Source organism: Carcharodon carcharias, chromosome 3 (genome assembly GCF_017639515.1).
Source record: "Carcharodon carcharias isolate sCarCar2 chromosome 3, sCarCar2.pri, whole genome shotgun sequence".
Classification (NCBI taxonomy): domain Eukaryota; kingdom Metazoa; phylum Chordata; class Chondrichthyes; order Lamniformes; family Lamnidae; genus Carcharodon; species Carcharodon carcharias.
Genome location: NC_054469.1, coordinates 36,439,596 through 36,451,776, shown reverse-complemented (window position 1 = coordinate 36,451,776; position 12,181 = coordinate 36,439,596). Strand labels below are relative to the sequence as shown.

The 12,181-nt window shown below is 44.8% G+C and overlaps 1 protein-coding gene across 4 annotated transcripts in view; it reads right to left on the bottom strand.

Annotated features, from left to right (window-relative positions):
- Positions 1 to 10,815, bottom strand: part of dync2i1 (dynein 2 intermediate chain 1) — a 143,785-nt gene extending 132,970 nt beyond the window's left edge. For all 4 annotated transcript variants that reach the window (XM_041185108.1, XM_041185109.1, XM_041185110.1 and 1 more), the window contains exon 1: positions 10,719 to 10,815. In XM_041185108.1, the coding sequence (XP_041041042.1) occupies positions 10,719 to 10,733 (15 nt within the window). In that variant the 5' untranslated portion in view covers positions 10,734 to 10,815. The remainder of the gene's footprint in view (positions 1 to 10,718) is intronic.
- Between the last annotated feature and the right edge of the window lie 1,366 nt (positions 10,816 to 12,181).

The window sequence follows — 12,181 nt, the reverse complement described above, 5'->3', positions numbered from 1 at the left end:
CACTAAAAGAGTCCTAAGCAAAGTCACAGTCAACATTTCTGTGACTGTGGTGCACTACCCATTCTCGGCCACTCCGCAGCCTTTGACAAACATGGTCAAACCATACTGCTCCAGCACCTATCTTTCATTCTACACTAAGTCGAGCTGCTTTTGCTACATTCTACTCATTTAGCTGTTGCCAAAACATCTCCATCAAGCTTCTTTTCTTGTGTCCGCACTGTTACTGCAGACATGCAATCAGCTCCCACACATACACTGCCAACACCTAACTCTACCTCTCTACTGCCTGCCTTCACCCCTCTCTTTACATCCTTGCCATTGATTCCATTGTGCTTCCCAACTACAGTCTCAGGATAAGCCAAACTGTTTCCAACCTTGGCACCCTATTTGACCTCCAAGCTGAGCTGATAGATAGATCACCTACTTCCAACTCTGTCATCTCATCTGCCTCCATCCTTACCTCACCCATCTGCAGTGATATCCTCATCCATGTCAAAATCACCTCCAGATTCAACTATTCCAAAGCTCAACTGTTCCCATTCTCCACCCTCTGTAATCTTTGGCTCATTCAAAACTCTGCTAACTGTATTCTATCCTGCACCAACCTCATTCACCCTGCATCTCTATCCTTGCTGACATATGAGCCCCAATGACCCAACTCTAAAATTTCCATCCTTCTGTTTAAATCTTTTTTTCATGCCATATCCCAACCCTAGCTCTCCTCCAATGCTACAATCTTCCCCTGAAAGCTACATTTCTCTCACCTTGACCTATTGTCCATCTCTCCCCTGCACCCCAATATTGGTAGCCATTGTCTTCAACTGCCTAAGCCCCACTCTGGAATCCTCACTAAACTTCTCTACCATGCCACCTCCCTCTTCACCTTAAAAAAGACCTCTTTGATCATACTTTTGATGATCTCTACTGATATGTGCCTTTTTGAGTCAGTATTATTTCAATCCATTTCTGTAAATGCTTTGGGGCGTTTTTTTACATTAAAGCCACTATATAACTACAAGTCACGGTTGCATATTGCATCCATCCATCTCGGGAGACGATGGACTATGCCCAGGAAGGTGTATGTGACTTCTGGATTGAACATCATCTGTTGTGGCTGTAGAGACTGATTTGTGAGTGACAGCTCCTCCCACATCTGGCACAGATGAATGGCGTTGGTCCGAGGTCAACTGATTTTTTTTCCCTTTCAGTGGGTTCTATTTTCCACCATCTGGTCATTTCTTTTGTCCTCTGTTTTACCACATCCTTCCTGGCTGCTTATCTCTAGGCACATTTTCACATTTGCAAATGAAGCACATACTGCAGAGATTGTCTTTTGCCACATTGCTCAAGTATTCTGTCACAATGGAGAATGAATGACACTCCACAAGGTTTCCAAGCGATAGATAATTTGTCTCATTCTCCTTTATTGCTAAGTTAAATCGATCAACCAATGCTTCAATAGGCTAAACCACCAAAACAGATGTAGCAAACAGTATTGCTGCACCTCCGTGTGGTAAACAAATCAAGGATATTATTCTGCTCTTGGTTAATTTTTAATACTACATTGTACTTAGAGCTATCTGTCACAAATCATTTCTCTCTACAACAGCTCTGTAAGTGACTAGGTGCACACTATTCCTTTAACTGAAAGATTATTTTTCTCTTTTTTTAAATTGCTTGCATTTTTAAATCTTGCTTCTCTGCATGTACCTGAAGTTCTTGAACAAAGTACCAATTTAAAAAAACTGCTCTGAGCAACATATCATCTCACCCCATTTCTGGGTAGCACTGTTCTGAACAAAAATATTCTATACTCATTACACTAAACTTGATCCCATTTCCAATGTTATGAACATATCAGAAGATGTCAAGAAAAGGCCATCAGGCCTTTCAATGCTCACCACATCCTTAAGAAACCTCATGTGTTATCTTCCTAAATCGCTGATGATGCTAGCTCAAAAGATGAACAAAAAAAAGACAAGAAAAATACCTCTGGATTTTCAGGAAAAACTCCAGGAAATTGCTCCCCAACTCCCATAGACAATTCAGCATGTTCCGTAAATCATGGCCTATCACTTGGCGTACTTAGTTAAATCATCCCAACTCTCTATGGAGCATCCATCACACATTTGTAGGTCATAAAGCAACAGAATAATACAGTATGAAGGGGGAGGTCAGAACAAATCATGTAGCTCCTTGGGGCGAAGAATGCAAGGGACACCAAAGTCCTTCGGGATAGCTTTCAGGAAATGGCAGAGACCATTAAACTGAGTTTATAGAGAACAGTAGCTCCCTGGAAGCACAATGAGAAAGAGGCATGAAGATTTTGCCCTTTGGGCAGATAGGTATGGTCATACAGTGGTTCAGTACCTAGAACTGTACACAACAATCAAGCTTGGTGCTGTCGCTTTCTTGAGATTGTGCTCCAGTCTTTGAGTCTGTTTGCCTTTTACACAATCCCTTAAATTTCTTTGCTCCAATCCTGCTGTGCATTTTTCCTTTGAAAGCTCTTGGTAATCCACCACCTCCACTCTCCCCCCCGTCACCTTGAGGTCTTCATTATCCTTTCCAGGTTTCTACACTGTTCTCTATGAACTTGCATTGAAGGTAGAAATCATAGAAAACTTACGGCACAGAGGCCATTCAGCCTGCCGTCCCCATGCTGGGCCCTCTCTGAGCATGTCACCTAGTACCACTACTCCTCTGCCTTTCATCATGAAGAGATATTCATGCCTATAATGTTATTGGAAATTATTTTTAAATTGGGCTTGTAGTAGGGTCTGTGTCTGTCCGTGTTTGGCTTAATTGGATTAAAGCCAGATGGTCTGGGTGCGTTGATGTACAGTAGTTTGAGATGTTAATTAGATAAACATAAGGGTAGAAGGTAAAGAGTACATTTGCATTTGTTAAATAAACCATTCAAAAGAATGGGTAAAACATTGCACCTAGCTAGGAGACACTAAGCAACAATTGGTGGAATGAAAGGATTATTGTTAGTAAAGATAAAATTAAGAAACCTAGTAATAAAATGGAAAACTTACATTCAAAGGGAAAGCTAGGTAGAAACCGAGAGGAGTTTGTGTGTGAGTCAGAGGCATCTAAGGTCTAACCAGCCTGTAAGCCCTACAACTGTATCTGCAAAGGAACCAAATTGTAAGGGACCTCATTTTGAATTATTACGGTCAAATGTCCTTTGCCTGGTGTCTGTTTAAAGTCTATGGGTTATTGTTGCCTTTGTGAAGATTTACCTGGGACTGATTAATTTGGGGGTTTGTTTAAAAGTTATTATGGTAGCAATTAGGCATGTGTATGTGTTTAATTTCTTGTTAAATTAATAAATGTTTAATTTGGTTTTATAAAAAAAACCTCAAGACTTGGTGGTTTTATTTCTGAATTCAGAGCTGCATCTCAATCATACCAATTGAAAATATAGGTTATGACAGTTTTTCAAGTTTCCTAGTTTCCTTCTGGGATTTAAACAACTCAGCCTTTATCAACTGCTGTGTCATAACGCTTTTCCCCATAGCCTTCCACATTTTTTCCTTTTCAGATGATAAAATTCCCTTTTGAAAGCCACAATTGAGTCTGCCTCCACACACACACAAGCAGTGGATTCCAGGTCCTAGCCACTCGCTGTGTAAAAACTGTTTTTCCTCATATCTCCATTACCTCTTTCATCAATCACCTTATATTTGTGCCCTCTGGACCTCAATCCTTCCACCAATGGAAAAGGTTTTTCCTTATCAACTCTATCCAGACCTCTCATGATTTTAATCTCCTCCTAACCTGTGTTTCTCTAAGGTCAACAGTCCCAGCTTCTCCAATCTCTACATTAAATTCCATCTGCCACTTTTCCACCAATTAACCTTTAAGTCCCTTTGAAGTTTAATACTCCCGTTCTTACAGTTCACAACCCTTGCAAATGCTGTGTCATCCGGAAACTTTGAAATTGTGCCCTGTACTCCAAGATAATGGAGTGCTCTAATATGTGTCAGGAAGAGCAAGGGTCCTAACACCAACCTTTGGGGAATTCAATTACAACCGTTCCACCAGTCCAAAAAACAATTTTTCATACTGCTCTGTTTCCTGTCACTCAGACAATTGCATGTTTATGTTGCTATTGTCCCCTTTATTCCATGAGCTCTAACTTTTCTCAAAAGTCTGTTGTGTGACACTTTTATCAAATGCTGTTTGGAAATACACCATATTCATGGCATTATTCTCAACTACCCTGTTACTTCATCAAAAATCTCAGGCAAGTTTGCTAAACATGATTGACCCTTAACAAATCCTTGCTGGATTTTCTTAACAAACTCCCATTTACCCAAGTGACTATTAATTTTGTCCCCAATTATTGTTTGTAAACATTTAAACTGGCTAGCCTGTAGTTGCTAAGGTTATTTTTACACCCTTTTAGAACAGGATTTTTTAAAAATTAATTCTTTCACATGATCTGGGAATTGCTGGCAAGGCCAGCATTTTATTACCCATCCTTAATTCACCTTGAGAAGGTGGTGGTGAGCTACCTTCTTGAACCATTGCAGTCCATCTAATGTAGGTACAGCCACAGTGCTGTTAGGGAGTCCCAGGATTTTGACCAGCAACAGTGGAGGAACGGTGATATGGTGCGTGACTTGAAGAGGAACATGCAGGTAGTGGTGTGCCTATGCATCTTCTGCCCTTGTCCTTCTAATTGTTAGAGGTCACAGGTTTGGAAAGTGCTGTCAAAGGAGTCTTGAACTGCATATGAACATGGACTGAAGTGCATCTTGTAGATTTTTTTTATTCATTTATGGGATGTGGGTGTCGCTGGCTAGGCCAGCATTTATTGCACGCCCTTAAATGCTCTTGAGAAGGTGAAGGTGAACTTCATTCTTGAACTGCTGCAGTCCATGTGGTATGGTACACCCACAGTGCTGTTAGGGAGTTCCAGTATTTTGATCCAGAGACAGTGAAGGAATAACAATATAGTTCCAAGTCAGGATGGTGACTGACTTGGAAGGGAACTTCCAGGTGGTGATGTTCACAGCATCAGTATTGAGTATTGTATAATGAGAAAGGAATAATTGGCAATCTAGTTGTACAAGGCTCCTTGGGGATGAGCGACCATAATATGATAGAATTATTCATCAAAATGGAGAGTGACATAGTTGACTCTGTGTCTGCAGGCCTTGTCCTTCTAGGTGATAGCAATCATGGGTTTGGAAGGTGCTGTCTAAGAGCCTTGGTAAGTTCCTGCAGTGCATCTTGTAGATGGTACACACTGTTGCCCCTGTGCATCAGTGGATGAGGTGCCAATCAAGTGGGATGCTTTGTCCTGGATTGTGTCAAGCTTCTTGAGTGTTGTTGGTGCCATACTCGTTCAGGCAAGTGGAGAGTATTCCACCACGCTCCCGACAAGCCTTGTAGACGGTGGAAAGGTTTTGGGGTGTCAGGAGATGAGTTACTGTCCACAAAATCTGAGCCTCTGACCTGCTCTTGTAGATACAGTATTTATATGGCTAGTCCAGTTCAGTTTCTGGTTGACAGTAACCCCCAGGATGTTATGATGTCATGGGGAAATGGATTGATTCTCTGTTGTTGGAGGTGGTCATTGCCTGGCACTTGTGTGGTGCGAATGTTACTTGTCACTTATTATTCCAAGCCCGAATGTTGTCCAGGTCTTACTGCATATGAATATGGATTGCTCATTATCTGAGGAGTCATGGATGATGCTGAACGTTATGCAATCATCAGAAAACATCCCCACTTCTGACCTTATAATAGAGACAATGTCATTGATGAAGCAGCTGAAGGTGGTTAGGCCTGGGTCACTACCCTGAGGAACACCTGCAGCAATATCCTGGGACTGAGATGATTGACCTCCAACAATCACAAACACCTTCCTTTGTGCTAGAGATGACTCCAATCTATGGAGATTAAGGTGTAACATTTGAAATTCTCTAGTGTTCTTGCAGCACCCCTGTATCTAAGGAGGACCGGAAAATTTTGATGATTACTTCCACAATTTCCACCCTCACATCTCTCAGTATCCTTGAATGCATCTCATCCAGTCCTGGTACCTTATCAATTTTAAGTATGGTCAGCCTATCCAATATCTCCTCATCAGTTTTAAACGAGTCAAAGGTCTGAACTGTCCACTTTTTCACCATGACCTGGGTAGCATCTTCTTCCTCAAAAAATACAGATGCAAAGTATTCATCAAGTCCCTCAGCCATGCCCCATGCTCCCATTCAAAAATCCCTTTTTTGGTCCCCAAGCAGTCCCACACTTCCTTTTACCACCCTTTTTACTATTTATATATCTAAAACCAATGTTTGGATACCCCCGTATGTTGGCTGCCAGTCTCTTCTCATGCTCTCCTTGCTTCTCTTATTTACTGTTTAAATTCCCATCTGAGACTTCCATATTCAGCCTGATTCTCAATTGCATTATCCACCTGAGATCTATCATTTGCACGCTTTTTCTGCTCCAGCTTACTCTTTATCTCTGCTGACATCTAGGGAGCTCTGGCTTTGTTTCACATTCCTGCTGTCTCTGCTCTCCCCTGCCTGCTATGCCAAAGGTCTCTGGGGTCCCTTCTTTCCATGGAGCACCACGATTTTTTCTGACCTCCCTGTGTGGGATGACTATTCATTATGCCCTCCATCCTGGGAAAGGGGAGACCTCAGCTACTCTCGATACCTTCCCAAATCGAGGACAGGGGGATATATGAACTTATTGAACATTCCATCCCGAAGAGCATTTGGTGTGCCTCACCCTCAACTCTTCATTCAGGGGATGGAGAACGGGTCTTGTGGAGTTGGAAAAGTGAAGCACAAGCGCCCAGCGATCACCGATGGTGAGATTAGGATTCGAGTCGCTGACTTTTCTAAATCTCACCGAATGAGAAGTGGCGGCCCCGCTGCCCCAGAGATAAAAACAAAAAAACTGCGGATGCTGGAAATCCAAAACAAAAACAGAATTACCTGGAAAAACTCAGCAGGTCTGGCAGCATCGACGGAGAAGAAAAGAGTTGACGTTTCGAGTCCTCATGACCCTTCGACAGAACTTGAGTTCGAGTCCAAGAAAGAGTTGAAATATAAGCTGGTTTAAGGTGTGTGTGTGGGGGGTGGAGAGAGAGGAGGGGGGGTGGTGTGGTTGTAGGGACAAACAAGCAGTGATAGAAGCAGATCAAAAGATGTCAACAACAATAGTACAATAGAACACATAGGTGTTAAAGTTAAAGTTGGTGATATTATCTAAACGAATGCGCTAATTAAGAAAGGATGGTAGGGCACTCAAGGTATAGCTCTAGTGGGGGTGTTCTTTTTTAAATAATAGAAATAGGTGGGAAAAGGAAAATCTTTATAATTTATTGGCAAAAAAGGAAGGGGGAAACAGAAAGGGGGTGGGGATGGGGGAGGGAGCTCACGACCTAAAGTTGTTGAATTCAATATTCAGTCCGGAAGGCTGTAAAGTGCCTAGTCGGAAGATGAGGTGTTGTTCCTCCAGTTTGCGTTGGGCTTCACTGGAACAATGCAGCAAGCCAAGGACAGACATGTGGGCAAGAGAGCAGGGTAGAATGTTAAAATGGCAAGCGACAGGGAGGTTTGGGTCATTCTTGCGGACAGACCGCAGGTGTTCTGCAAAGCGGTCGCCCAGTTTACGTTTGGTCTCTCCAATGTAGAGGAGACCACATTGGGAGCAACGAATGCAGTAGACTAAGTTGGGGGAAATGCAAGTGAAATGCTGCTTCACCTGAAAGGAGTGTTTGGGTCCTTGGACGGTGAGGAGAGAGGAAGTGAAGGGGCAGGTGTTGCATCTTTTGCATGGGCATGGGGTGGTGCCATAGGAGGGGGTTGAGGAGTAGGGGGTGATGGAGGAGTGGACCAGGGTGTCCTGGAGGGACCGATCCCTACGGAATGCCGATAAGTGGGGTGAAGGGAAGATGTGTTTGGTGGTGGCATCATGCTGGAGTTGGCGGAAATGGCGGAGGATGATCCTTTGAATGCGGAGGCTGGTGGAGTGATAAGTGAGGACAAGGGGGACCCTATCATGTTTCTGGGAGGGAGGAGAAGGCGTGAGGGCGGATGCGCGGGAGATGGGCCGGACACGGTTGAGGGCCCTGTCAATGACCGTGGGTGGAAAACCTCGGTTAAGGAAGAAGAAGGACATGTCAGAGGAACTGTTTTTGAAGGTAGCATCATCGGAACAGATGAGACGGAGGCGAAGGAACTGAGAGAATGGGATGGAGTCCTTCCAGGAAGCGGGGTGTGAGGAGCTCTCTGTGTCTCTCTCTGAACTTACTGCACTCCATTCTCTCAGGTCCAACCCTGACATTGTCATCAAACCCGCTGACAAGGGTGGTGCTGTTGTTGTCTGGTGCACTGACCTCTACCTCGCAGAGTCTGAGCGTCAACTCGCAGACACTTCCTCCTACCTCTCCCTGGACCATGACCCCACCACTGAACATCAAGCCATTGTTTCCAGGACCGTCACTGACCTCATCTCCTCTGGGGATCTCCCTCCCACAGCTTCCAACCTGATAGTCGCCCAACCTCGGACGGCCCGCTTCTATCTCCTACCCAAAATCCACAAACAGAACTGCCCCGGTAGACCGATCGTCTCAGCTTGCTCCTGCCCCACAGAACTCATTTCTCGTTATCTTGACTGCCTTCTCTCTCCCCTTGTCCAGTCCCTTCCCACCTACATCCGTGATTCCTCTGGCACCTTACGTCACATCAACAATTTCCAGTTCCCTGGCCCCAACCGCCTCCTCTTCACCATGGACGTCCAATCCCTCTACACCTCCATCCCCCACCAGGATGGTCTGAGGGCCCTTAGCTTCTTCCTCGAACAGAGGCCCGAACAATCCCCATCCACCACTACTCTCCTCCGTCTGGCTGAACTTGTTCTCACGCTGAACAATTTCTCCTTCAACTCCTCTCACTTCCTCCAAATAAAAGGTGTGGCTATGGGTACCCGCATGGGCCCCAGCTATGCCTGTCTCTTTATTGGGTATGTGGAACATTCCTTGTTGCAGTCCTACTCCGGCCCCCTTCCACAACTCTTTCTCCGGTACACTGATGATTACTTCCGTGCCGCTTCATGCTCTCATCGGGACTTGGAAAAATTTATTAATTTTGCTTCCAATCTCCACCCCTCCATCATTTTCACGTGGTCCATCTCTGACACTTCCCTTCCCTTCCTTGACCTCTCTGTCTCAATCTCTGGTGATAGACTGTCCACCAATATCCATTACAAACCCACCGACTCCCACAGCTATCTCGACTACAGCTCCTCACACCCCGCTTCCTGTAAGGACTCCATCCCATTCTCTCAGTTCCTTCGCCTCCGTCGCATCTGTTCCAATGATGCTACCTTCAAAAACAGTTCCTCTGACATGTCCTCCTTCTTCCTTAACCGAGGTTTTCCACCCACGGTCATTGACAGGGCCCTCAACCGTGTCCGGCCCATTTCCCGCGCATCCGCCCTCACGCCTTCTCCTCCCTCCCAGAAACATGATAGGGTCCCCCTTGTCCTCACTTATAACCCCACCAGCCTCCGCATTCAAAGGATCATCCTCCGCCATTTCCGCCAACTCCAGCATGATGCCACCACCAAACACATCTTCCCTTCACCCCACTTATCGGCATTCCGTAGGGATCGCTCCCTCCAGGACACCCTGGTCCACTCCTCCATCACCCCCTACTCCTCAACCCCCTCCTATGGCACCACCCCATGCCCACGCAAAAGATGCAACACCTGCCCCTTCACTTCCTCTCTCCTCACCGTCCAAGGACCCAAACACTCCTTTCAAGTGAAGCAGCATTTCACTTGCATTTCCCCCAACTTAGCCTACTGCATTCGTTGCTCCCAATGTGGTCTCCTCTACATTGGAGAGACCAAACGTAAACTGGGCGACCGCTTTGCAGAACACCTGCGGTCTGTCCGCAAGAATGACCCAAACCTCCCTGTCGCTTGCCATTTTAACATTCCACCCTGCTCTCTTGCCCACATGTCTGTCCTTGGCTTGCTGCATTGTTCCAGTGAAGCCCAACGCAAACTGGAGGAACAACACCTCATCTTCCGACTAGGTACTTTACAGCCTTCCGGACTGAATATTGAATTCAACAACTTTAGGTCGTGAGCTCCCTCCCCCATCCCCACCCCCTTTCTGTTTCCCCCTTCCTTTTTTTGCCAATAAATTATAAAGATTTTCCTTTTCTCACCTATTTCCATTATTTAAAAAAAACACCCCCACTAGAGCTATACCTTGAGTGCCCTACCATCCATTCTTAATTAGCACATTCGTTTAGATAATATCACCAACTTTAACTTTAACACCTATGTGTTCTATTGTACTATTGTTGTTGACATCTTTTGATGATCTGCTTCTATCACTGCTTGTTTGTCCCTACAACCACACCCCCCCCCCCTCCACCTCTCTCTCTCTCTCCGCCCCCCACACACACACCTTAAACCAGCTTATATTTCAACTCTTTCTTGGACTCGAACTCAAGTTCTGTCGAAGGGTCATGAGGACTCGAAACGTCAACTCTTTTCTTCTCCGCCGATGCTGCCAGACCTGCTGAGTTTTTCCAGGTAATTCTGTTTTTGTTCCCGCTGCCCCAGAGTTTGTTTCTGGCCTGTAATCATCGTTCCCTGACAGCTCCAAAATCTTGCTGCCTTACAATATAACCACTTTTTTTCCCCTCTGGACATGTTTATTTTACCTTGCTGGACTTCATGGTGCGAGCCGGAGGCCGGCGTTACTATGGCGATCTCGCAAATCCCTGGTTACCAGGCAGCCGCCATCTTGACATGGTTCAGAGATAAACGTTCGAAGTAACGCATGCGCGGGACAAGTGAGCAACCATGGCAACTGCGTCGGCCCGACTGTGAAACCATAACAACTGGGTCACCCATCCATCCGCGATACCGCCCCCCACCCCCGCCACCTCGCTCCAGCCAATCCGCTTGCGGGCTGGATTAATGTGACGTCAGCGGTGCTGGCATTGTCACTGGGTCGGTCTGTAGGGGATTTGTGGCTGAATTAGTGCGTGTCTGAATGCAGAAATGTGAATGTAAAACTGCATTGAATATAATCAGACGGTGGCAGCGAACGTTCTTCGTTACATACAATTTTATATATAACAAAATCAGAGCAGAATTACTCACAAGTTGAAAAGAGGCATTAGCAATTATTTAATGTGTTACTAAGTTCCAAATACTTGTATGGTAGGAAGCTCACTCTGTTAACTAACTACTAACCCCTTACGGTCACATTTGGTTCAAAGAAGGGATTACCATCCCTAGCGGCAGCATGGCTTCAGAGATGGGTGTTGATTTTGATGGTCTATCAATATAAAATATTAATGTAAATGCAGATGTTCTTTCGAGGTTTCCTGTGAAGACTGATTCATGTTTAGCCACTGACATACCTGTGAATTACTTTACATAAACAAATAACATGTCAGAGAAATTAGTGAAGAAACTTGCAAAGATGTAGTGCTCAATAAAGTATAAATTATGCCTTGAATGGCTGGCCTAACGAGTGTGATGATAAAGAGTATTTCACACAAAGAAATTAACTTAGTGTAAATCAAGGCTGTCTCCCTTAGAGCCCTATCAAAATTGAAGTCAATGGCTCACATATTAAATATTTCTTCATGGTCAATCATGTTCAAAGCCAGTTACCCAATCTGTATGTCAAGACATACAAGGTAGGCAGCCAAGATCAATGACAATGTAATAGGAGGAGGAATATGTTGATGACCAGTTCAAGGTGCAGAAAACCGACAGTTCCCTGAGGAACTCCAACAACGATGTCTTGGGGCTGAGATAATTGGCTCCAACAATCACAACCATCTTCCTTTGTGCTAGGTAGGACTCCAATCATTGGAGAGTTTTCCTCCCAATTCCCAATGACTTCAGTTTTTCTAGGTTCCTTGATGCCTCACTCAGTTCAATGCTGCCTTGATGTCAAGGGCAGTCACTCACACATCATCTCTTAAGTTCACCTCTTTTGTCCATGTTTGAACTAAGGTTGTAATGATGTCAGGAGTTGAGTATCTCAAGAAAACCCAAACTGAGCATTGGTGAGCAGGTTATTGCTGGGTAAGAGCCATCACTTTGCTGATGATCAAAAGTAGACTGATGGGAAGGGAATTGGCTGGATTGGATTTGTCCTGGCTCT